The sequence below is a fragment of the Pongo abelii genome, chromosome 13 (assembly GCF_028885655.2).
Source record: "Pongo abelii isolate AG06213 chromosome 13, NHGRI_mPonAbe1-v2.0_pri, whole genome shotgun sequence".
Lineage (NCBI taxonomy): Eukaryota > Metazoa > Chordata > Mammalia > Primates > Hominidae > Pongo > Pongo abelii.
Genome location: NC_071998.2, coordinates 20,399,996 through 20,424,311, shown reverse-complemented (window position 1 = coordinate 20,424,311; position 24,316 = coordinate 20,399,996). Strand labels below are relative to the sequence as shown.

Below are 24,316 nucleotides of genomic sequence, written 5' to 3'. Positions count from 1 at the left end.
GGAGACAGTCAACCTGCGGCAAAAGGCATCATATGGCCAGCATGCACACAAGACAGAGAGGGAAATGGGGCCAAACTTATCCTTTTATCAGAAGCTCACTCTTGCCATAAGTAACCCACTCCTACAATAACTGCATTAATCTCTTCATGAGGGCAGAGCACCTCATGACCCAATCACCCCAAAGGACCCATTTCTCAACACTGTCACAATAGCAATTAAATTTTATTTTATTTTATTTTTATTTTTTGAGATGGACTTTCATTCTTATCACCCAGCCTGGAGTGCAGTGGCACCATTTTAGCTCACTGCAACCTCTGCCTCCTGGGTTCAAGCGATTCTCCTGCCTCAGCCTCCTGAGTAGCTGAGATTACAGGCATGTGCCACCATACCCAGCCGCAATTAAATTTCAACATGAGTTTTGGAGAGGACGTTCAAACCACAGCAGTTACCTTCACCTGGATTTGAGTCCAGCTCAAGCGTGGTGACCTTGGGCAGGTCCTTCAGGCAGAAGGACTTGAGGCTCTCTGAGCCGCAGTTGTCTTGACTTGAAAGTGAGAATCCTAACAGTGCCCACTTGAAGGCTTGTTGTGGGGTGAACATCACATAGTTTGAAGCCTGATCCTGTCTGAGTAGGGATGGCTCCGTCGCCCCTCTGAATCTTCCAGGCTGGGGCCCTCTGCTCCCCAGAAGAGCAGACTGAGGGGCTGAGAAAGGGGCAAGTGGTTTCGTGTGTGGGGTACAAGGCTGCAGCAGGCTGAGTCTGGGGGCAACCCAGGTCTGCTGATGAGCTGGGAGAACTGGGTGGCCTTCTTCCCCACCCCCACTGCCCTGGGGAGGCGGGCCTCTGGACAGCCTGGGGGCAGGTCCTGCTATGCCTCCCTTCCTTCCTCAGGGAGGCCTGGCCCCCCAGCCTGCAGCTCTGCACACTTACCCTGCCCCCAGGGCCACACCTCACTGGGAGCCGAAGCCTGAGCACATTTCCCAGGGGTCTGGGCTGGCCAAGGGGTCCCGACTGGGCTCTCTGCTACCCTCTGTGGCCAGCTGCTCATGTCCCTTGTATGGGAGCATCAGCTTCCAGCCATCAGACAAAAGCCCAGGCAGGGCCGGGGTGAAAGCCACACTGGGCCTTGCTTGCTGTGCGTCATCAGAAAATGTTCTCCCTGTCTGGGCTTCAGTTTCCGTATCTGTATAACGGGCTTCCAGCATGTGCCCTGCGCCACCCCTCACCAAGCACAGACCAGAGGCAGGGCCCCCTCAGAGAAGAGAGAGTCGGTCAGATGATCTCTATTCAAACCCAGTTCTGCTCCTTACCGGCTGTGTGACCGTGGGCAAGTCCCTCCACTGACCTGAGCCTCAGTTTCTTCGTCTGTAAATTGGGGGTCCTAAAATCAACTTCACTGGCCTTTGTGGGGATTAAACGAACTCGTGTGTGGAGTGCCTGGCACGGATCACTCACTCTCAGAGCAAGTTCCCTTCCCTTGGGGCGGCTCTCCGCCTCCTTACGCCCTGATCTGACCTCACCTTCCACTGCCCATCTCAGCTGCTGCTGCTTCTCCTCCCTTTGGCGATGCCGACGCGCTCCAGCCTCCAGGCCTTTGCTCACCGTTTGTTCTGCCAGAAATGCCTTTTCTCCCTCTCGCATTCCTACCATTCCAAAGCATATTGTCTTCATTGCTCAGCTCAAATGCTGCCTTCTCCAGGAAGGCTCTCCGAGGAACTCTGTGCAAGCAGACAAAAACACGGATACAGGGGCACCAGAGGGGGCATCTCTCTGCCCACATCTCTCTACTTTCGGCCTGGATCAGACTCAAACATGGGCATTTTTCTCCCCCACCTCGCAGTACACAAAAGTGCCCACTAGGTGGTGATAGAATGACGAAGTCCCCGTGGGGATGGGCGATAAGGGAGGCCAACCAGGCACCCCCTGCCTCATTCATTTGTTTATTTAACGAATATTGACTGAGCACCTGCATGGTGCCAGACTGTGGGGCAACCCAGCAACAAGGCCCGACTCTCAAGGAGCTTGTGTTCTAGCTGGGGGAGGCTGGACTGGCGGGAGACACAAAAAACAAGGAAATAAATAAAGCAGGAAAAACATGGGACAGAGATGAAGGTTACACAGAAAATGCTGGCCCGGGATCGCTTGAGGCCAGGAGTTCGAGACCAGCCTGGCCAACATTGTGAAACCCCATCTCTACAAAAAATACAAAAATTAGCCAGGTGTGGTGGTATGCGCTGGTAATCCCAGCTATTTGGGAGGCTGAGGTGGGAGGATCCCTTGAGACTGGGCGGCAGAGGTTGCAGTGAGCTGAGATTTCACCACAGCACTCCCGCCTGGGTGACAGAGTGACACCCCTGTCAAAAGAAAAAAAAAAAAAAAAAGAAAGGAAAGGGAAGGGAAGGGAAGGGAAGGGAAGGGAAAAAAAAAATTTCAGGCCCCTGAGTGTGTCCAGGCTTCTGACTGAGCATTCTTTCAGTGCAGAGCCACACTTTGAACCTGAGAGACTGGCTGAGCTGGATGATTCTCAAAGTGTGGTCTGCAGACCAGCAGCAGCAGCAGCATCACCCGGGAACTCAAAGGAAATGCAGGTTCTCTGGCCTCTGCCGAATGCACTGAATCAGAATCTGCATTTTAACAAGATCCCCAAGTAATTCCTTTTCAAGTTAAAGTGAGAAGCTCTGCCCAAGTCCAGAGGCTTAGGGACAAATGACACCCACAAGCCAAATCTGGCCACCTATTTTCGTATGAATCCCATGCTAAGAATGGGTCTTGCTCAGAAAAAAAAAAAAAAAAAAACAACCCAAAGAATATTTTGTGATAAATAAAAGCCATGCGAATTCAAATTTTAATGGCCATACATAAAGTTTTATTGGAACCCGGCTGCACCCTTTGTTTATGTATTGTCCGTGGCTACTCTTGTGCCAGAATGGTGACATTAAGGAGCAGCAACAAAGACAGTATGGGCCACAATGTTAAAATATTGACACCCTGGCCCTTTGAAGAAAAAGTTGGCTAGTCCCTGCTCTAGTACATCTTCCTCACACTTTATGAATGAAGAATCAGGGCCCTGGGGGAGAGGGGCAGTATCTCGTTCAAGGCCTCATGGGAGCCCTGCTTTCTCTACATGCTCAGGGTCCTGTTTCCACAGGCTCAGGCCTTAAGAGACTGAAAGCCCCCACTTTTTCTGTCTCTTGCGTTGGCCCAGGATTGAAACCCAGGTTCCAGGCTGTGAGGAAGTCCAGGACACACTGAGAGGTCATGTGTAGGTGTTCAGGCCAACAGCACGGCCAGGGGCTCAGCTGACAGCCAGCATCAATGACCAGATGTATGGGTGAGGAGGTCTTCGGATGACTCCAGGCCAACTCCTATCTGACTACAGCTACAACCGCACAAAAGAGCCTGAACGAGAACCACTGGCTGAGCCCAGTCAACCCTGGAACCAGAAGAGACGATAATGCCATCCAGCCCTGAGACTTGTTTGGAGGGTGATGCGGCCAAGGATGACACCCACTGCCCCAGAGGCTGGGGGACTGGCAGGTGTATCTTAGGATTTGGGGGTGGGAGTGAAGGTCATCCCGAGGAGAGTCCTTTTTGAGTGTGTTAAGGTGTCTGTGTCCGTGTGGACGGGCTGTCAGAATGGGCTGGGGGATGCAGTCAGGGACCACCCCCATTCCCAGGGCCTGGGTGTCCTGACCATCCATGCTAGGTCTGTTCCACGCTGGCCACACTGTTCCAGGCAAGCGCCTTTGGTCACACAGACTGGTGTCTGAGACTGGTCTGATGTGTGTACTCTCAGGAGCCTGGACAGGGGCAGTCTCAATCCAGAAATGACCTCTTCAATACTTGGTGCAGTTCCCTATATGAAACGCCCAATATTATGAGGCACCCGGGCCTGGGTCATCTGCTGACTGGCTGGAGGAAGCGCATGGGACCATGTGAGGTCACGGCAGCCCCAGGGTTTTCGGTCAGAGCGACCTGCGTCTGCATCCCGGCTCCCCCCTGCTTATAAGCTGTTTGACCTTGGTGAGGTTAGATCATCTTCCTAAGCTTCAGTTTCTTCAGCCACACAATGGGTGTAACACTTACCCTTGAGGGTTACTGCGATTGTCACACAAGGCAGCATTTGCATGGGCCCTGGGCCACGCTAGACATTCCTCAGGCACTGAAGCTATGGGGGAGAGAAGTGAGGGTCCCAGGCTCTGGAGCCAGTGGGTTTAAACTCTACTCTGCCACTAACAAGACATTATTAAAAACTTCTGTGTGCCTCAGTTTCCTCATCTGTAACATGGGGATAATAATAGCACCTGCCTCCTGGCTTGTTGAGAGGATATATATAGTGCTTACAACAGCACGACACACATATATGGGTACTTCACAAATACGAATCCATTCAAGGAAACCAACCCTGGTTTGGCCGTTGGTCAGAGACACAGAAGCCGAAGCCAGCTTAGGACAAGCGGAGGGGCCCAGGCCTGCCCCTCGGTTCCGCTGGCCTCACTTCTGTTCCAGGGCTGTTCAGTTACCTGCTCCTAGGCCTGGGAGGCCCAGTGGACAACAGAGTGAGCTCTTCTCCCCTGATTTGATCTGAATACATTCTGCCCCATGAGGGCCCAAATGAGGGAACTGGTATGATATTCACAGAGAGGTGACATCACCTGCTGAAGATCACACAGCAAGTCCCTGGGCCACCTGGATCCCGGCCACAGCTCCACCCTGCTACTTCCCTCTCTTAAGTAACACGTGAATAAGTGTCTTACCCTCAGACCATTATCTGTGTTCCCAGGCCAGGGAACATTTCTGAAACACATCAAACATTGATAAAAGGAGGTGTTTTCCTGTCCCCAGGCCAGGCCCTTCGGCCTCTGTTAACCAGTAAGTGTTCTCTGTTAATCCTGAGCCCAGCTCCTCCCATATGCAAGTACAAACAAGGGCACTGGGTATGGGAGAAACCTGTCCACCGGGGCCAGGAGGGGACACGGAAGGTTAATGGGTCCCCTCCCCCAAAGCAATGCACACAGCTGGGGCTCAATAAGTGCTACTGGGTGGTAGGAACAGAGCCAGCTGAGGGCACAGGAAGAGGGATCTGCTAAGCAGAGGAGGCCTGACCTGGGCTTCATTGGGTAAAACCAGTCATCATAATAAGTAGCTGGCATTTCGGGAGCTCTTAGTAAGTTCCAGACACTGCCCTGAGCACTGGACATGGTCACTCACTAAGGCTTCCATGTTTCACCATGTGTGGGGTGCATGTGTTGCTCTCCCCAGTCTACAGACAGGAAGCTGAAGGCAAGAACGATGAAGTCATTTGCTTAAGTCACACCATTACCAAGAGGCCGAGCTTGGATTCACACCCAGCACCCTGGCTCCAGACCCAAGCTCTCAACCACAATACAAGCCTGTGGGAGTGGGAGGGGTGAAATATATGAGTGAGGGGTGACTTCTAGGTATTGGCTTGGGGTGGCTGTCCCTTTGATGGATATGTGGGAGAGGCGCAGGTGTCAGGTGAGGTATTGGGGAGAAGGTGGATGAATTGGGTTTGGCAGGTGTTGAGTTCCAGATACCTGAGGATGCTCAGGTGGAGGAGGCAGGAGAGAGGCGGCTATGGCTCTGAAGCTGGGTGATGGGGGCTGGAGCTGCTCACTCGAGTCATCAGCGTAGAAGCGCAGCCTGGGAGACACCTGAGCCGTGAACGGGCAAGGCCAGAGCTAAGGCAGGGGAATTGATATTTAGTGTGCAAGGACTCAAAATGACAGCAAGAAAAGAAGTGTTTTGGAGACTATTATTATTATTATTGAGACAGAGTCTCACTCTGTCGCCCAGGCTGGAGTGCAGTGGTGCAATCATAGCTTACTGTAACCTTGAACTCCTGGGCTGAAGTAGTCCTCCTGCCTCAGCCTTCTGGGACTCAGCCACCACAACCAGCTAATTTTTAAATTTTTCTGTAAAGATGGGGCGGGGGAGCCTGAACTCCTGACCTCAAGCAGTCCTCCTGCTTTAGCCTCCCAAAGTGCTGGGATTACAGGAATCAGCCACCAAACCTGGCCAAATGCTATTTTTATTTATTTTATTTTATTTATTTATTTTTGAGGCAGAGTTTTTTTGTTTGTTTATTTTTTGTTTTCTTTTGAGACAGAGTCTCACTCTGTAGCCCAGGCTGGAGTAAAGTGATGTGATCTTGGCTCACTGCAACCTCCGTCCCCTGGGTTCAAGCAATTATCCTGCCTCAGCCTCCTGAGTAGTTTGGATTATGGGCACCTGCCACCAAGCCTGGCCAATTTTTTTGTATTTTTAGTAGAGATGGGGCTTCACCATGTTGGCCAGGCTGGTCTGGAACGCCTAAGCTCAGGTGATCCACCTGCCTCAGCCTCCCAAAGTACTGGGATTACAGGCGTGAGCCACTGCGCCTGGCCAAGTGCTATTTTTAAATGAATGTTTTCTTTATTTTGAGAGTAGATAATAAATGCACAAGATGCAAATTCCCAAAGGGTGAAAATTGTGTCTCTCTTACTCTGTCCCACTTCACCAGGTCTTCTCCCCAGAGGCAGCCACTGTCCCCAGTTTCTTCTTTTTTCTTTTCTTTTTTTTTTTTGTTAGAGACAGGGTCTCACTCTGTTGCCCAGGCTGGAGTGCCATGGCACAATCACAGTTCACTGCAGCCCCAACCTCCCAGGCTCAAGCAATCTTCCTACTTCAGTTTCCCAAGTAACTGGGACTACAGGTGCACACCACTATGCCTGGGTAATTAAAAAAAATTTTTTTTTAATGTAGAGACAGGGTCTCGCTATGTTGCCCAGGCTTGTCTCAAACTCCTGGGCTCAAGCAATGCTCCTGACTCAGCCTCCCAAAGTGCTGGAATTACAAACCATGCGCCACTGCACCCGGCCTGTTTCCAAAGAAACAAGAAAGATGTTTCTTGTACATCTTTCCAGGGATATTTAACACACAGAAATAGGTGGCCAGGTGTCGTGGCTCACGCCTGTAATCCCAGAACTTTGGAAGTGGATTGCTTTGAGCCCAGGAGTTCGAGACAAGCCCAGTCAACATAGTGAAACCTTGTCTCTACAAAAAATACAAAAAATTAGCTGGCTGTGGTGGCAAGAGCCCGTGGTTCCAGCTGCCAGGAGGCTGAGGTGGGAGGATCATTGGAGCACAGAAGGTGGAGGTTGCAGTGAGCCAAGATCGCACCATTGCACTCCAGCCTAGATAACAGACTGAGATCCTGTCTCAAAAAAAAAAAAAAAAAAGAATGGGCATATACTTTCTCCTATAAATGGTAACATATGCACTTTGCATCACCCTGTTTTCTCACTGGACAGTACATCTTGGAGATCATTCCACATTGGTACGCACAGGGCTGCCTCACTCTTTTGATTGATGCAGGGTATTTCACTGTAGGAATGAAGCATACGTAATGAACAGTCCCCTATGGATGGACCTTTAGGTTGTTTCCCATATTTTACTATTCCAACAATGCCAAAATGAAGAGCCTTTGGCAGATGGCATTTTGCACATGTGTGAATACGTCTGTAAGGTAAATTCCTAAAAGCAAAATTTCTGGGTCAAAAAAGATGTGCAGTCTAAATTTTGATAGCTACTGCCAAACTTTTTTATTGAAGTTGCTGATTTACACTCCTACCAGCAACATATGAAAGCACCTGTTTACCCAATGTATTATTTTTTACATTGGTATCTTGCTGTAATTTTAATATGCAGTTCTTTTGTGAGTCAAGTTGAGCACTTTTCATCTTTTTTTTGTTTGTTTGTTTTAGACAGCGTCTCACTCTGTCACCCAGGCTGGAGTGTAGTGATGGGATCTCAGCTCACTGCAACCTCCATCTCCTGGACTCACGAGCAATTCTCCTGCCTCAGCCTCCTGAGTAGCTGGAATTACAGGCATGTGCTACCACGCCCACCTAATGTTTGTATTTTCAGTAGAGACAGAGTTTCACCATGTTGTCCAGGCTGGTCTCAAACTCCTGACCTCAAGTGATCGGCCTGCCTCGGCCTCCCAAAGTGCTGGGATTACAGGCATGAGCCACCGCGCCCAGCCATACATTTAAAAGCCATTTCCTTTTCTATAAACTGTCCATTGATATCCTTTGCTTATTCAGATAAGCTGGGCATCTTTGTCTTAGGAACTATTTGTGCAATAAGGAAATTAACCCCTTGTCTATAAAATGAGTTGCAAGTATATGTTATTTTTCCCAGTTTGTTGTCTTATGATTTTGTTAATTTTTTTTTAATTTTTTATTTTTTGGATAAACATAAGCCTGGTATTTACAGGCACCTGGTATTTCCAGGCAGTCTCCCGTGCAAGCCCTAACCAGGCTTAGTTTCCAAGATCAGATGCATTCAGGATGGTACGGTTAATTTTTTAATGGAGAATTAGTTGTACTCTTATGGCTTCTGGCTTTCGCACACATAGCGTATCACTTATTTATTGCTACATAAAGAATTACTCCAAAATTGAACGGCTTAGAGCAACAGCAATCAGTGCATTATCATCTCTTATGGTTCTGGGGTTGACTGGGCTCAGCCAGTGATTCTCCTAAAGGCTCTTTCGTGCGGTTGTAGCTGTAGTCAGGTGGGAGCTGGCCTGGAGTCACCCGAAGGCTTCCTCACTCATACCTCTGGTCATTGACGCTGGCTGTCAGCTGGACCCCCGGCTGTGCTGTTGGCCTGAACACCTACACATGACCTCTCTGTGTGTCCTGGACTTCCTCACAGCCTGGAACCTGGGTTTCTACCCTGGGCCAACCCAAGAGACAGAAAGTGGGGGCTTTCAGTCTCTTAAGGCCTGAGCCTGTGGAAACAGGACCCTGAGCGTGTACAGAAAGCAGGGCTCCCATGAGGCCTTGGACAGGATACTGCCCCCTCTCTCCCGGGGCCCTGATTCCCCAGTGGCACGAGGCGCACACCCCCCCACACACAAGGACACTGTGTAGGGTCACTGTCACTCCCCGAGCACGCACAGTCACCGCCCAGCCGCAACCCCGCCCTCCCTCACGCGAAGCCACACCCCCCGCGCACGCCGCGCGCGACGTCTGTCCCGCCCACTCCAGCGTGGTCCCGCCCCGGCCCAGCTACATTCGCGGGCCAGCTTCTGTCCTGCCAGGTCCGGGTCGGCGGCTGCACGGCGGATGAGACCGGTGCGACTCATGAAGGTGTTCGTCACCCGCAGGATACCCGCCGAGGGCAGGGTCGCGCTCGCCCGGGCGGCAGAGTAAGAGCCTCGCGCCCCGTGGGGGAGGGGCAGGGCGGTCCCAGGGACCGGAGAGCCGGGCGGGGCGTTTGGGCCTTGTGGCCGGCTGGGGCAGGCTTGGAGTTTTGAGGAGGCTCGGAGAAAGTTCTCTGGGGCCCAGTTCTCCTCTTAAGACGACGCTGGGACCTGCAGTTCCGGCTTTGGAGAGGGGAGATTGCCCCCGAGGCAAGGTCCAGGCTAATTCTCCACGCTCCCACAGGGCACGTGGGGTCAGGGACATGGCGGTCACTGACCAGGCCCCTTGGACGTTTGGCAGGGGCCTTTGATGACTCTTTTTCTTTATATTTACTTATCTTTATTTTTTTTTTGAGACAGTCTCAGTCTGCTGCACAGGCTGGAGTGCAGTGGCTCGATCGATTGTGGCTCACTGCAGCCTCGACTTCTTGGGCCCAATCAGTTCTCCCACCTGAGCTTCCCGAGTAGCTGGGACTACAGGCGCAAACAGTCACCACCGGCTAATTTTCTGATCTTTTTTTTTTTTTGTAGAGGCGGAGGTCTCACTCTGTTGTTGCTCGGGCTGGTCTCAAATTCCTGGGCTCAAGAGATCCTCCTGCCTCAGCCTCCCAAAGTGTTGGGATTACAGGTGCGAGTCACCATGACCGGCCTGAGGACCCTTTAAATTAATTGTTAAGACAGGGTCTCACTCTCACCCAGGCTGGAGTGCAGTGGCACAATTATACCTCACTGCAGCCTCAACCTCCTGGACTCAAGAGATACTTCCACCTCAGCCTCCCAAGTAGCTGGGACTACTACAGGCATGCACCACCATGCCTGGCTAATTTTTTATTTTTTGCAGAGATGAGGGTCTCACTGTGTTGCCCAGGCTGGTCTTGAACTCCTGTACGAAGGGATCCTCCCACCTCAGCCTCCCAAAGTGCTGGGATTACAGGCATGAACCACTGCACCTGGCCCACCCTTGCTAAATGGAACCCTTTTTGTGGGCCAACCTTGCCAGGTGCTTAATATACATAAACTTTTAATCCTGGCAGCACTGTGAAGTCAGTATTATAATTCCCATTGCACAGATTAAAAACTGGAGGCTGGATTTAGGGTTAAGTTTCTTCCCAAAGCCACGCAGCTCCCAGGTGGAGGAGCTGGGGCTTGTACTCAGAAGTGTCTGACTGCTATCTGATCACTGCATTTGATCAGGTTTGCGTTTCCAATGTTAAGATAGGAAGAGGATGCAACCCAGCCTCAGCAGCCAGTTCTAGGGGCATATGAGATTTTCAAATTTTGTTCACTGCAACAAAACCTTTGCCAAGGACCCAATTGTACTGAGCAGGAGAAGGTGGAAGGCAGCAACCGCGCCCATGGTAACAGTAGCTCACACTGTGCCCTGCTCATGGGGAGGTGGATGAAAGGTGGTCAGTGCCCCAGGCTCGGTCAGGAGGTGCGAGTAGCTCCTGTGTCCTGCCACATAGAGGCTCCACACGTGCTGGCTGTACTGAATTCCGTGGCAAGGGCCAGGAGGCACCGTGCATCACTGGGACAAATATCCGGTTCCTGTGAGCTGCCGTGGAAGCGTTGGGTGTCCTTGACCTTATCTTTCCTGGCCCAGTCCAACTATGAGAGTTTTCTATTTCATGGACTCCACGGACAGGAAGAGATGCAACAGGGCATGGAGTCCAGGCCCCGCACCTGAGGCACACCCTGCCCCCCCACAGGCCTTCCCTGCAGTTGGCCACCCAGCCCCTGTGAATGTGGGAAATCTCTTCTCTGTGCTGACCTGAGAGCCGTCCCCATGCCTCCCCACTTGCAGCTTAGGCTCTGCTCGGGGGCCCCTCAGCCCTTCACCTGTCACCTGCTGTCTCGGAACAGTTCTGAGACCACACCTGCCTGACCCTGCCTCCCCTCAGCCCGGAGCAGCCTGAGGCCAGGGTCATCAGAGGCCAGGATTCCCAGCTGGAAGGGGCGGGGACAGGTGTGCGGCTCCTGCTTCTCCTGAGGGCCTCCCTTTCCCCGCAGCTGTGAGGTGGAGCAGTGGGACTCGGATGAGCCCATCCCCGCCAAGGAGCTAGAGCGAGGTGTGGCGGGGGCCCACGGCCTGCTCTGCCTCCTCTCCGACTGCGTGGACAAGAGGATCCTGGATGCCGCAGGTGCACACTGGGTGGGCGGCGGACTCGAGGGTGGCTTGGCCCTGTGGGCCCCCAGCCTGTGCTGCTGGCTCCTGGGCTGCTCTGCAGTGCTGTCTGGGTTCTGAGGGCGTTTCCTGCAATACCAGGCCCGAGCGGGCAGATAGCTTGCTCTGGCACAGGCACTGCCCCTCCCTCCTGCTGTGAACCCCTTGGCGGCGGGCCCTGGGAAGGCAAAGACCGCGGTATGGAGACTGCGGGTGTGGGGAAGTGCATCCAAGGCCCTGGGTTCTCCAGCCCTGCCACAGCCTTGCTCTGTGACCTCCAGCAAGACCCTGCCCCTTCTGGGCGTGTGCATAGTATGAGGGAGGACCTAGCTCAGTGCCAAGCCCCAGCAGGATGTCTTTCCGCAACCGCAGCCACGGGTCTCAGCCCGTGGAAGGGTAAACCTCCCCCTGTGAGGCTGTTGTGACAGTTTTGAGAAAAGGTTCAGACACAGAGGCTGCCAGATGGGAAGGACCCTTGTGAGTCAGTGCTGAGCCACCCCATGCCCTGGCCTTGGCCCGGAAGCTTTCTGGTGTCCTGCTTGCAGGAGAGGGTAGAGAGGGTCACGTCCCAGCCACCTTCTTGGCACTCTTGGAGGTGTCCATGGGGGAGGCCCCAGCGTGGCTGAAGAAGACCCGAGGCCTCGCTGGGTGGACAGTCCAGTGGGTAAGAGCGGGGCCTTGGTGGCAGAGGCCCTGAGGTGAACCCGGCTCTGCCTGTGACTGAGCCAGGCCACTTAACCTCCCTGAGCTGCAGTGTCTGAGGCTGTCAAAGGGAATTATTCAGAGTTTTAACTGAAGAACAGAGATGTCAGCCTCTTATTCTAAGAAAACAATAATAAGCAGTGTCCCCATGATAGTCCCCAGTGCTGTGGCTTTGAGTTCCTCGAGGAAAGATACTAACAATGCACTTTCTACACAACAGGGGCCAATCTCAAAGTCATCAGCACCATGTCTGCGGGCTTCGACCACTTGGCTTTGGATGAAATCAAGAAGCGGTAACTGCAGCTTGGGATCTGGAGGGGGCCTAGAGAGAGGGGTGGCTATGAGAGAAAGAAAGAAGAGCTGTTGGTTTGTTTTTACTTCATATCCCTCAGCCATTCGGGGAGAATGTGAGGTGGCTGATGATAGAATCTGTCCACATGTGCACAGGTCAGTTACAATAAACCCCAGCGGGCAGAAACAGTGGGTAACTTCTGTGTAGGTGGCACCTTTCACATTCATTATCTTTTTTGATCCCCACAGCAATACCTTGAAGTAGCAAAGGCAGGTATTATTCTTTCCGTTTCAGATGAGGAAATTCAGAAAGGTTAAGTTACTTGTTCAGTCCCTGAACCCTGATCTTCCATCTTCATATCCTTCCAAAGTGGGAGATAATCTAAATAGGAATGAGGACTGCCCGTTTTGAGTGCTCATGTATAGTTCTGAGCTTCCTGGCAGGCAGATCAAAGAGGGAGCAAAGTAACTCCATGGAAAAGAAATGTCCCAGCAGGAGACATTGGTAAATGTGGTTGAGGCTGATGTTACCACCAGATGTTTGATTCGTAGTGGGATCCGAGTTGGCTACACCCCAGATGTCCTGACAGATACCACCGCCGAACTCGCAGTCTCCCTGCTACTTACCACCTGCCGTCGGTTGCCAGAGGCCATCGAGGAAGTGAAGAAGTAAGTGAACGCAGACCAGGCGCGGTGGCTCACGCCTGTAATCCCAGCACTTTGGGAGGCCAAGGTGAGCGGATCATGAGGTTAGGAGTTCAAGACCAGTCTGGCCAACATAGTGAAACCCCGTCTCTAGTAAAAATACAAAAAAAAAATTAGCCGGGTGTGGTGGGGGGTCCCTGTAATCCCAACTACTTGGGAGGCTGAGGCAGGAGAATCATGTGAACCCAGGAGACAGAGGTTGCAGTGAGCTGAGATCACACCATTGCACTCCAGCCCAGGTGATGGTGTGAGACCCCGTCTCAAAAAAAAAAAAAAAAAAACATAAGTGAACGCCTGGCAGGAACGTTGGCTCTGCTCAGCACTGGATCCTGATCACTGTGCCAGTCCAGCCCATGCATAGTCCCTGACCCCAGGTGTGCCCCATTGAGTAAGGACTCAGCTAAAATAAAGCACAAAGCAGAGCTGCAATAAAGGCAGAAAGGGAAGTGGTGAGAGAAGAGGATGAGGGAGGACAAACAAGTTCTGCTGGTGGGTGAGGGCTGGCAGAGAGAGTGTGGATCAGGGAGGGCTTCACAGAATAAGTAGCAGGTGGGCGTCCGCTTGAGTCCTGAAAGCTGCAGGTCCACCATCCCTCAGATCCCAAAATCTAAAAAGCTCAGACAGCTGAAAGTTCTTTCATACTAACAGGAGACTGTTTAAGGCTTTTATTTCTCCCATTTAATGTGACTTTCCTAAGTTTTGCTGCAAATGTAACACTTTTAAAACAGGGTGCTGCCCAGACACTGCAGAGGGTGATGTGTGGAATCTACCACATGCACCATGCTGCCTTTCTAAAGGCCAAACAATTTTAAAATCTAGCCTGAAGGTTTCAGATCAGGGATTTCGACCTGTATATCAAGAGTTAGAGTTGGCCGGGCGCGGGGGCTCACACCTGTAATTCCAGCACTTTGGGAGGCCGAGACAGGCAGATTGTTTGAGCCTCAGGAGTTGGAGAATAGCTTGGGCAACATGGCAAAAGTCTGTCTCTACAAAAAATACAAAAATTAGGCAGGCGTGGTGTTACATGCCTGTAGTCCCAACTACTCGGGAGGCTGAGGTGGGAGGATTGCTTCAACCCGGGAGGCAGAGGCTGCAGTGAACCGAGATCATGTCACTGTGCTCCAATCTGGGTGACAGAGCAAGACCCTGTCTCAAAAAAAAAAAAAAAAAAAAAAAAAAGTTGGGGGAAGCATTCCACGTGCAGATGGAGGGACTGGCCTGAGTCCAGCTGGGAGGCGTGCAAACGCAGGCTCTCACAGTGCGTGGTCAGCAGCGTGGGCCCCGGCACGGGGCATGGAGCAGAGTAGACAGTGCTGAGTCCTGCTCACCGTCCTGTCTGGGGAGTCAGCACATCTACTGGAGGTGGCTCAGGGCAGCCTCCGTCTCTTGCCCAGGGCAGCAGGGTGGGCCCTGTGGCTGTACTCTTTGTTGCTGCCCTAAAGTGCCAAGAGAACTTGTTTTGGAATCGTAAATCCTGAGTTTGCAGCCTGTTGCTCTCAACTCTCCCCTGGTTGTGTGACCTCAGGCAGGTCACCCTTTCCGGTTTGTTTTCCCATCTGCAAAATAGGATGAGAGCCAGTAAGGCCCCTTCCCACCCTCAAGTTCTGTGTCCCTGGCGGCTTTAAAGGTGGAGTCATTTCTGCTGCTCATCTGCAGTGCTGAGTGGCGGTGCCTCATCCCACTCTCAGTCCCTGACCCGGAGGGTGGGTTTATACCTTGGACCACAGTCAGAGGTGCTGGGTTCTCAGCGGCTCCTCTCTCTCCCCTAGTGGTGGCTGGACCTCGTGGAAGCCCCTCTGGCTGTGTGGCTATGGACTCACGCAGAGCACTGTCGGCATCATCGGGCTGGGGCGCATAGGTGAGGCTCCCACCTGCCCGCTTGCCCGCCCCAGCTCTCACAGCTTGGTTTGCATCCCTGGCATCACGTGTCTGAAGGCTGAGAAGACCCACATGCTGTCAGGGCACTTTGCTTGCAGCAGACATATCTCTAGTGAGGGATACAGCTTTGTAAAACACAGGCAAATACATAAATAAACCAAAGCAGGATTCCTTAAGAACTCACCAGGTGATAAAAGCAAGTTGCCTAAGGGTCAGGGGGCTTCATGATTCCAGCTCCATAAAGAACAGATGAAGACTACAAATGTTGTGTTGGGGCCGTTAGGAGTGGTTGCCGTGAGAGAGCCCATTCCCCCAACACCTCCGGCTTGCGTTCTGGAAGGTATCTGACTCACGAAGCCCTAACTCGGGGGCCAGAGGGCTCAGTGGGCAGAGTTGATCTGCAGTTCTGCAGATGAGGCAGAGCCACTTTTCTTCCAGTGGCCCTTATTTGGAGAAGCCTGGCAGAAGGGCTTGGGCCTAGCCAAGCAGGTATCTGTTGGTGGTTCTCTGTCATCCTGCCTGGTGCGGGGGTGCGGGTGAGGGTAGAGAGTGTGGAGAACCTGTCTAGCCAACAAACAGCCCGGCCTTTCACTAGAGAGTTGCTTGGAGGAACCAGCAGCTTTGGGGCATGTTCTGAGCCTGAAAATCCAACTGTACAAATCTGTCTCAGCAGCAGCTTACATGAAAATTGTAAGTTTGGGGTGAAGCTGGCAGTTTGGCAGTGCCACCAAAAAGTCAAATGGGGTCTGAGACTGCATTCACAGAAGCAGAGGGGACTGCTTGACCAGGCGTCTCCTTTGTGAAAACTCTCTCCAGTTCTCAGAGGTTAGGAAAAACCTGAATGGCTTTCCAGATGGCTTGGACCATGTGAGGACAGCATCAGCCAGTGACAGCCTCAGGGGAGCTGAGGTGCTGTCTCCAGATCCCTGGGGCAGTGTGGGCTGGCTGGGGGCTAGTTACAGTGGGGCAGCCAGCCCCCCACCCACTTTGGAGGAGACAGGAGCAGGCAACTCGGGCTGTGCTGATGAAAAGGATCTACCCTGAGGGCCGCTGTTCCGGAGATGCTGGGTGGTGCCCCTACCCTTTGCGGGACTGGGGACGAGACATGAACTCTCCTTGCTTTAGGCCAGGCCATTGCTCGGCGTCTGAAACCATTTGGTGTCCAGAGATTTCTGTACACAGGGCGCCAGCCCAGGCCTGAGGAAGCAGCGGAATTCCAGGCAGAGTTTGGTAAGTGAAGCCTTGATTTCCACAGGAGCTTATCTGTGCCCAGTTGAGAGGCTGCATTTTCTCTCAGTGGTGGCATTTTCAGGCAGAGGGCAGGAGCTCCAGGCATGTCCAGGGGCTGCTGTGTCTGGTAGATGTTTAATCTACCTGCCCCTGGACACAGGCCCACTCAGGGGGCACAGGGACTTACCCAGGTCCTCTCCGTGCCAGCAGAGCAGTCCAGGGCTCCGTCTTTCAGAGTCCTTTGTTACCATTCCCCATTGTGGGCGGAGCAGTGGGGATGGTGGTGGGTGTGAGGAAGGGCTGGGCACTTTCACTGTCTTCTCCTTCATAAACTGGCAAGTACTACCCTAGCCTTTGTGTGCGCCCCTTAGTCCAGGCAGATCCAGCCCCTGGCGGGTCCACAGCCTGGTGAGCAGAAGGCAGGCTGGATCTCAAGCATTCCCCACGCCCCTGGGCACTTTGGGCCCTGAAGGTAGTTAAAGCCAGAGTGGTCCAGATCCCACTATGTGTGATTTGACTTTGTGCACCCATGAGAGTTGTCCAGGTAGAGACTCGGCCTTCAGGAAGCATCTTGGGAGTTTCTGTTAGGGAGTCGGGAGCAAGGGGCTGATCTCCCACCATCTGGTTGTCCCTAGCCTGGGACTCAGTGCCTGATGGAGTCCTGCCCTCCCTCAGTGTCTACCCCTGAGCTGGCTGCCCAGTCTGATTTCATCGTCGTGGCCTGCTCCTTAACGCCTGCAACTGAGGGACTCTGCAACAAGGACTTCTTCCAGAAGATGAAGGAAACAGCTGTGTTCATCAACATCAGCAGGTATCCTAGGGCCACCTTACCCAGCAAGCCTGGAGAGGAGCCGTCCCCACTGCTGCCATCTGGAGATTTTCTTCCCTGTGGGTTGTTGATGAGACCCCAGGCTGAGCTTGCTGGTTTCCATAAACCAGACAACCAACTCAGAAATTCGTGGGAATACACGAGAGCTTCGCACAGGGAAGAAGAGCCGTTGGAGTGGGCCTGGCCTGTCTGCTTCTCAGCAGTGGCCCCCGCCCGGCAGGGCCTGGCACACAGCAGTGTGTCTTCAGGGAGTGTTCCCAGGGAGCCTCGGCAGGCCCATTGTCCTCCACCACAAAGGGCTGGACTTCGGGATCTGAAGGGCCCTCTGGAGGCCGCCTCCCACACTGCTGAGCCTGGCTTTGGCTGGCTGTGGTTCAGTGATACTTTGAACATTATGCTCCTGGGCAGACAGACCCTAAAACTCACGTGGTTGTAGCTCCTCACACTGTCCCTAGGGGTGCCTTCAGGCCACTGGGCATGTATGGGGGTCAGACCTTCCTTCTCTGCCACTCCAAGCCCTTCCTAGCTGGTGCCCCTTAAGCCAGTTTACATCAGTTTAGGGGAAGGGGGATTGGGTGAGGTCATCCCGAGGACTCATCCACCCCAAAAGTACCTGTAATTACCAACGTTTAGCTACAAAACAGGTGACCTGGGAATGGAAGAGTGAAACATGCAGGACCACAGGGCTCGCACTGCTGGCTGGCAGCAGTCACAGCTGCCGTGTACTGGGTGCCTGCGTGTACCCAGGACAGCCCAGGACCCTGTATTACTCATTAGTGCACAAGTATTACTTAGTGCACAATATACAGTCTCTAGAAGATGACTTCTTGCCTTCAGTCGTCGCTCCCTTTGATGGATGTGGTTAGGGGTGTGCTCATTCCTCTGCCCTGGTTTAGACAGGTACCTGATAGCACACTGTGGTGCTTCTCATTGGGGGTCTGGGGGTCAACCAGATCAGAAACACTTGGATGGGGCCTAACACAGATGCCCTTCTGGGCCCTGTTCATGCAGTAGAGCATGTAAGAAAGCTTTAATCCTCCCAACATGCCTGGGAGTTAGGGGGTATTCTCCTTATCTCACAGAGTAGATAATTTGAGACACTTGCCCAAGGTCACACAGCTAGAAGGAGGCAGGGCTGGAGTTCTCTGAGTATATAAGACTTACAGACATACTGTAAGTATACCTAAGACTTAACTGCTTTAAAAGTCAGTGCCAAGTTCCAGTTGAGTGGAAAAATTCATTCTGTAGGTGGTTCTGCCTCAAAGGTGGCCTGGGAGGAGGGATCTTCGGGGTACCCATGTCACCACTGTCATTCCCAGGGGCGACGTCGTAAACCAGGACGACCTGTACCAGGCCTTGGCCAGTGGTAAGATTGCAGCTGCTGGACTGGATGTGACGAGCCCAGAACCACTGCCTACAAACCACCCTCTCCTGACCCTGAAGAACTGTGGTAAGAACTTCACTTTCTGATGCAAACTCCCTGCTGCCCTGCAGGACCAGTGTTTTTGAGGGGGTCCCGAGGGGCTGGGTGTGGAGCTAGTGTGAGCAGGTGCTGAACCCAAAGGGACACACCAGGGACCATAAATGTTTTATGTTGTTAGTGACATGGGTGTATGACAGGAGCAGTCCTCTTGCGCATGCTCTGCTGGGTCTCTGTCCCTAAAGGAACAGAATGTAGGTGAGTGGATTTGTTTAAAAAAAAGAAAAAAAAAGAGTGGGCCGGGCGTGGTGGCTCATGCCTGTAATCCCAGCACTTTGGGAGGCTGAGGTGGGTGGATCACGAGGTCAGGAGTTCGAGACCAACCTGGCCAATATGGTGAAACCCCATCTCTACTAAAAATACAAAAATTAGCTGGGTATGGTGGTGCATGCCTATAGTCCCAGCTGTTTGGGAGGCTGAGGCAGAAGAATCGCTTGAACCCAGGAGGCACAGGTTGCAGTGAGCCGAGATTGTGCCACTGCACTTCAGCCTGGGCGGCAGAGTGAGACTCCATCTCAAAAACAACAACAACAACAACAACAAAGTGGGCTGACTACATGTCTACATGTGTTATACCACAGTGACTCATGTGTAAAACCTGTTACTATAAATTGCTATTACCAGTTTAGGTGTGAAAAATTAAAAGTGTAATGACAATGCCAATATTTATAACTCGTGCCAGTTTTTCAAGCTGTTGTTTCACAACAAAGCCCCCTTCTCTCTTCTGCTTTGTGGGGCTGGGGCCAGGCCTCTGCACACCCCATTTCTGCTGTACCAGCTGCACTGGCAGGCCCTGTCAGTGTGGGTGTGGAAGGGCCTGCTCCCTCCTGCCCTCCCTTCCTGTCTTTGGGGGAATGGCAGCAGCACTTCTTCATCTAGCAGCAACAGTTCCTTCCCATAGTGGCTGCGGAATCCAGTTTGCAGTTTTTCCAGCACTTGGTGAACCAGCCCCATTGAGCCCTGCTCAGAGACAAGAGCAACAGCCAGTCAGTGCCCATGCCACAGAAGTCTGAGTTGCAGCACCAGAAGTGCCTCTGGCAGTTGCTACCTCTGTGCTACCATAGTGCAGTGGTTCTCATAATTTTTTTTTTTTTTTTTTTTGAGACAGAGTCTCGCTCTGTCACCCAGGCTGGGGTGCAGTGGTGCAATCTGAACTCACTGCAACCCCTGCCTCCTGGGTTCAAGCGATTCTCCTGCCTCAGCTTCCCGAGTAGCTGGGATTACAGGCGTGCACCACCAGGCCCAACCAATTTTTGTATTTTTAGTAGAGATGGGGTTTGTCCATGTTGGCCAGGCTGGTCTCGAATTCCTGACCTCAGATGATCCAACTGCCTCAGCCTCCCAAAGTGCTGGGATTACAGGCATGAGTGTCCGGCCAATTCTCATACTTTTGTGTTCGTCAGAATCACCTGGAGGAGTGATTGATCAAACACAGGTTGCTAGCCCCATCCCGAGAGTTTCTATTTCATCAGGTCTGGGGTGGGGTCTGAGAGAGTGTGCTCCTCACGGCTCCCAGATGCCACTGATGCTGCTGGTCCTGGGACCACACTTTGTGGTTTGTTTGGGTTTTTGTCACCTGCTCAGTGAGTTAACAACTTGATGCGTAGTTAATGATTCTTTATATTAAGATCTGTTCAGGTAGCTGGTGGAGTTTATACCTCCAGACTGACAGAGTGATCAGGGCCTTAGGTTGTCTGGGCCAGTCTCTGCCCTTAATTTGGATTCTGGAATGGAAACCTAAACAAAAGGTCTTTAGCTGCCTTCCCGTGAATGCTCCCATTATTGCAGCCCTTGGAAACTCTCCCGTCCCTCCCCCCACCCCAGCCTGCAAGGAGCACTGGGTGTGATGTCAGGGCTCTCGCCCACCCCAGGTCCTGGAATTCAGCTCAGGGTCCCCGGACTGCTTCAAAAGGCAGTTCTTGGTCTGAGGAGAGGGCAGTCAGGGCATGAAGCTGCAGTCGCCACTGCTGCTTCTATAAAATCTAAGCACTGGGCTGCAGCCATGTCCTAGTACCGGCAGGAAGGGAAGGATCCAATCACTTGTGATGAAAAAAGACCATGCAGCTCCAAGCAACACAGCTGATGACCCCAGTGATCCCTATGGGGGGAGCATGGATTGAGGCTGCCAAATGGAGACATTAACTGGAACTGCCTGTGCCTTGGGGGAATGGCCAGCGGCCCCTGTGGGAAACAATTCAAGCTGGACTTTTCCTGCTTCCACTATAGTATGGAGAATGTCAAGGGATCAGACTGTGTAGACCAATTGGGGCCATGCAGGAATGCATGCAGAAATACCCGGATCTTTGTCCCCAAGAAGGTGAGGAAGAGGTAGAGGAAAAGCCCGCAGAACATGTAGAAGTGGCAGCTCCCACTGAGGCCACTGCAACCAAAGAGGGGGAGGGGTCAAGTTAATGAAGGCCAGAGGACTCCAGTCCTTCCACCCCTTCAGAGTGACAGGGACCTTTTGCAAAATGCCATTTAGTCACCCTCCAACAAAGTATCTTTCCCTCTGTTGTCCTGTAAACTGTAATGTACAAAATAACATATTTTGATGATCAGGGGTCTTGGCCTCTTGACATATAGGCTGAAAAAAATGGGGGTTGTTTATATGTGTCCTGTGTAAACCTGTCGGCAAATGTAGCCACCACTTTTGAATTCTCCTAGATGGCCCTGAATTTTGCCACTTTGAAATAATGTGCTATTCAATCTCAGCAACCAAAAACCATTATCCAGGAATGTTTCTTGTGAGTGAACGGATTTATTCTGATTCGTTATATGTCTGAAATGTTGGGGTGGGGCTGATTAGGGTGGCTCACACCTGTAATCCCAGCACTTCAGGAGGCGAAGGTGGGAGGATCACCTGAGATCAAGAGTTCGAATCTAGCCTGGGCAACATAGTGAAACCCCATCCCTATAAAAAATAAAAAATTAACCATGTGTAGTGGTATGCACCTCTAGTCCTAGCTGCTCAGGAGGCTGAGGTGGGAGGATCGCTTGAGCCTAGGAGGTTGAGGCTGTAGTAAGCTGATTGTGCCATGGCACTCCAGCCTGGGCAACAAAGCAAGACCCTGTCTCAAAAACTCTTCTCTACTAGAAGAGGCCAAATAGTCAGATGCAAATTTCTCCAAACCCATCCTGACCTTGAGTATGTAAAGGAGTACTATACTTCATTCCTGACATATTTTGGTTTCCATGTTGGCATTCAGCTCTGGGTTTTCTATTTGGATGGTGAAAATTTGGACCCTGCCAGTCACAGTCCCTTCCTAAGTGTAGGGAAAGGCTGGTTTTTGCTGTTCATTGTTATTCTGAAAGCTCTGGTTTGGGGTCCATGTTCATTCTGGCTCTCAGTTTGATCAGATGCAGTGTTCTTGAGAGGAGGGGACCTAATCGTTACCAGAGAGAAGAAACTCTGTGAATTAAGTACTGAATTATGGCTGGGGGCAGTGGCTCACACCTGTAATCGCAGCCCTTTGGGAGGCCAAGACAGGAGAATCACTTGAGGCCAGGAGTTCAAGACCAGCCTGGGCAACAAAGACCCTATTACAATAATGATAAAATTTAAAGAATAAAATGTACTCAATTAAAAGGAAACATGATTTCTACCTGGAAAAAACCCAAAAGCAGTTTTATGGGGTTTATTTGGTAAAGATGATGTCTCACTATGTGGTCCAGGCTGGCCTCGAACTCTTGGGCTCAAGCTACCCTTGCATCTCAGCCTCCGGAGTAGCTGGGACTACAGGAATATGCCACTGCACCCAGCTGACAGTTCTTTGGAGGCAAGTAAGTTCACTTGCTCTGGGGTGGGATCAGAGATAACTGTGCTGTTCAGCATTTCATTTTGGAGTTATTTCTGTAGATCAGAAACCTTGTGGTCATGTAGCATCATTTTCAAGGGCACATGGTACAGGTGGCCAGTGCTAAACTCCTATGCGTTCACCATTTTTTTGTTTGAGACAGTCTCCCTCTGTCATCCAGGCTAGAGTGCAATGGTGCAATCTCAGCTTATTGCAACCTCTGCCTCCCAGGCCCAAACAATCCTCCTGCCTCAACCTCCCAAGTAGCGGGGACTATAGGTGTGGGCCACTACGCCTGGCTAAATTTTTTTATTTTTTGTAGAGATGGGGTTTTGCCATGTTGCCCAGGCTGGTCTCAAGCTCCTGAGCTCAAGTGATCTGCCTGCCTTGGCCTCCCAAAGTGCTGGGATTTACAGGCGTGAGCCATTGCGCCCAGCCCTAGAATACAAATCTTTCATCACATTGTGACTGGGTTTTAGTAACCTGGAGGCCCTTCACTCTGTTATCTGAACCTCAGCTCTGGGGGAGTGTCAAGCTTAGTGACGGTGGGAAAGAAGGCAAAGCATGGAACCATGAGGTAGTCTCTCTTTATTCTTGTTACGGGCAAACCCAAGCCATGAAAACAGCCCAGTTGAAGGCTGCTGAACCACCCTTCTTATCTCCCTCTTTCTCTCTCTCTCCTTTCCAGTGATCCTGCCCCACATTGGCAGTGCCACCCACAGAACCCGCAACACCATGTCCTTATTGGCAGCTAACAACTTGCTGGCTGGCCTGAGAGGGGAGCCGATGCCTAGTGAACTCAAGCTGTAGCCACACAGTAGAGATGGAGGGCCAGGAAGCAAACCGTGCCCTGGTATTGTCAGACGCACCCAGGCTTGATTTGGATCCACAGGCAGAGCCAAGGGAAAGTGTGATTCTGTGAGGAAACAGTGATTCTGATATATGTACTTGTCACATTGGTGTTGGACACACTTGAGCCAAACGTATGGTAATTCTATTATTAAATAATTCTCTGAGAGACCGTCTTGGCCTGTAAATGGGGAAGCTAACAAGTGGATATGGCTGGGTGCGGTGACGTACCCCTATAGTCCCAGCAACTCAGGAGGCTGAGCGGGAAGGATCCTTTGAGGCCAGTTCAAGGCTGCAGTGTGCTATGATCACTGTTTAAATCGCCACTACGCTTAACCTGGGCAATGTAGCAAGACACTGTTTCAAAAAAAACTTTTAAAATACAAAGAGCATGTTTCAAAGTCACAGCATCCAATGATCGGCCTGGCTCTGCTTCCCACCCCAGCCCTCAGCCCTAGGCATTTTCCTTATTGGAACATGTCTAAACCACCTTACTCCTCATCTTCTCTGCCCAGATTCCTTCACTTGTCCCTCACCAAGGATGGGACAAGCAGAACCCAGTTGTGACCATGGCACTTGAATCTTGATACCTAGACCATCAGGAAAATTAAAGAGCACTTCCAGAAAAGGAGTTAACTGGAAGAAATGAGAACTAGGTAAGGACGTAACACTCGTATTTTGGTCAGAACGATTAGAGGTAGGTGGGTTTAATTTTAAAATTAGTTTCAGCACCTACACATATTGTTCCCTTTGCCCATTCTGTCCCCCCAGCCCCTCCCTGCCCCCAGGTGGATTTTTTTAAGTCACCACCTTACCCACTTCTCTCCAAGGTCAGGCCACAGCACTGCCATTGCCAATGCCTTGCTCTGTGCTCAAGGAATCAGCTTCCAGCTCTTCCCAGCAGCCAAGCCAAACTGGCAGATGGAGTTTCCAACTTGGGAGGCAGGTCCAGGGAGCAGCACAAGATTACGCAGGCCCTCAAAGAGCAACTGGGTAGACTGAAAAGCAAAATCTCATGCATGTGCGTAGCTCAAAGACAGAAAAGGAAGGCGGGGGAAGGCAGAAGGGAATGATTTGAGGGGAACGACCAATTAACTGTTAATAGAAGGTTTGGTTTAAAACAAAGTACTAGTCAAAGAAGGGCTAGCAAAGAGATATTACCCTCTTTGGTTTCAGCCT

At 51.7% G+C, this 24,316-nt stretch overlaps 1 protein-coding gene and 1 pseudogene across 1 annotated transcript; both read left to right on the top strand.

The window, feature by feature from the left end:
• The first annotated feature begins 9,085 nt into the window (after positions 1–9,085).
• GRHPR (glyoxylate and hydroxypyruvate reductase) lies at positions 9,086–23,306 on the top strand. Its single transcript, NM_001131350.1, is given in 9 exon segments — positions 9,086–9,221; positions 11,226–11,356; positions 12,302–12,374; positions 12,925–13,041; positions 14,847–14,935; positions 16,081–16,185; positions 16,861–16,996; positions 18,334–18,464; positions 22,977–23,306. Coding segments are annotated over 9 exon segments (987 nt in total). The 5' UTR covers positions 9,086–9,138; the 3' UTR covers positions 23,099–23,306.
• LOC129047786 (mitochondrial intermembrane space import and assembly protein 40-like) lies at positions 20,497–22,970 on the top strand (annotated as a pseudogene).
• Positions 23,307–24,316: the final 1,010 nt, after the last annotated feature.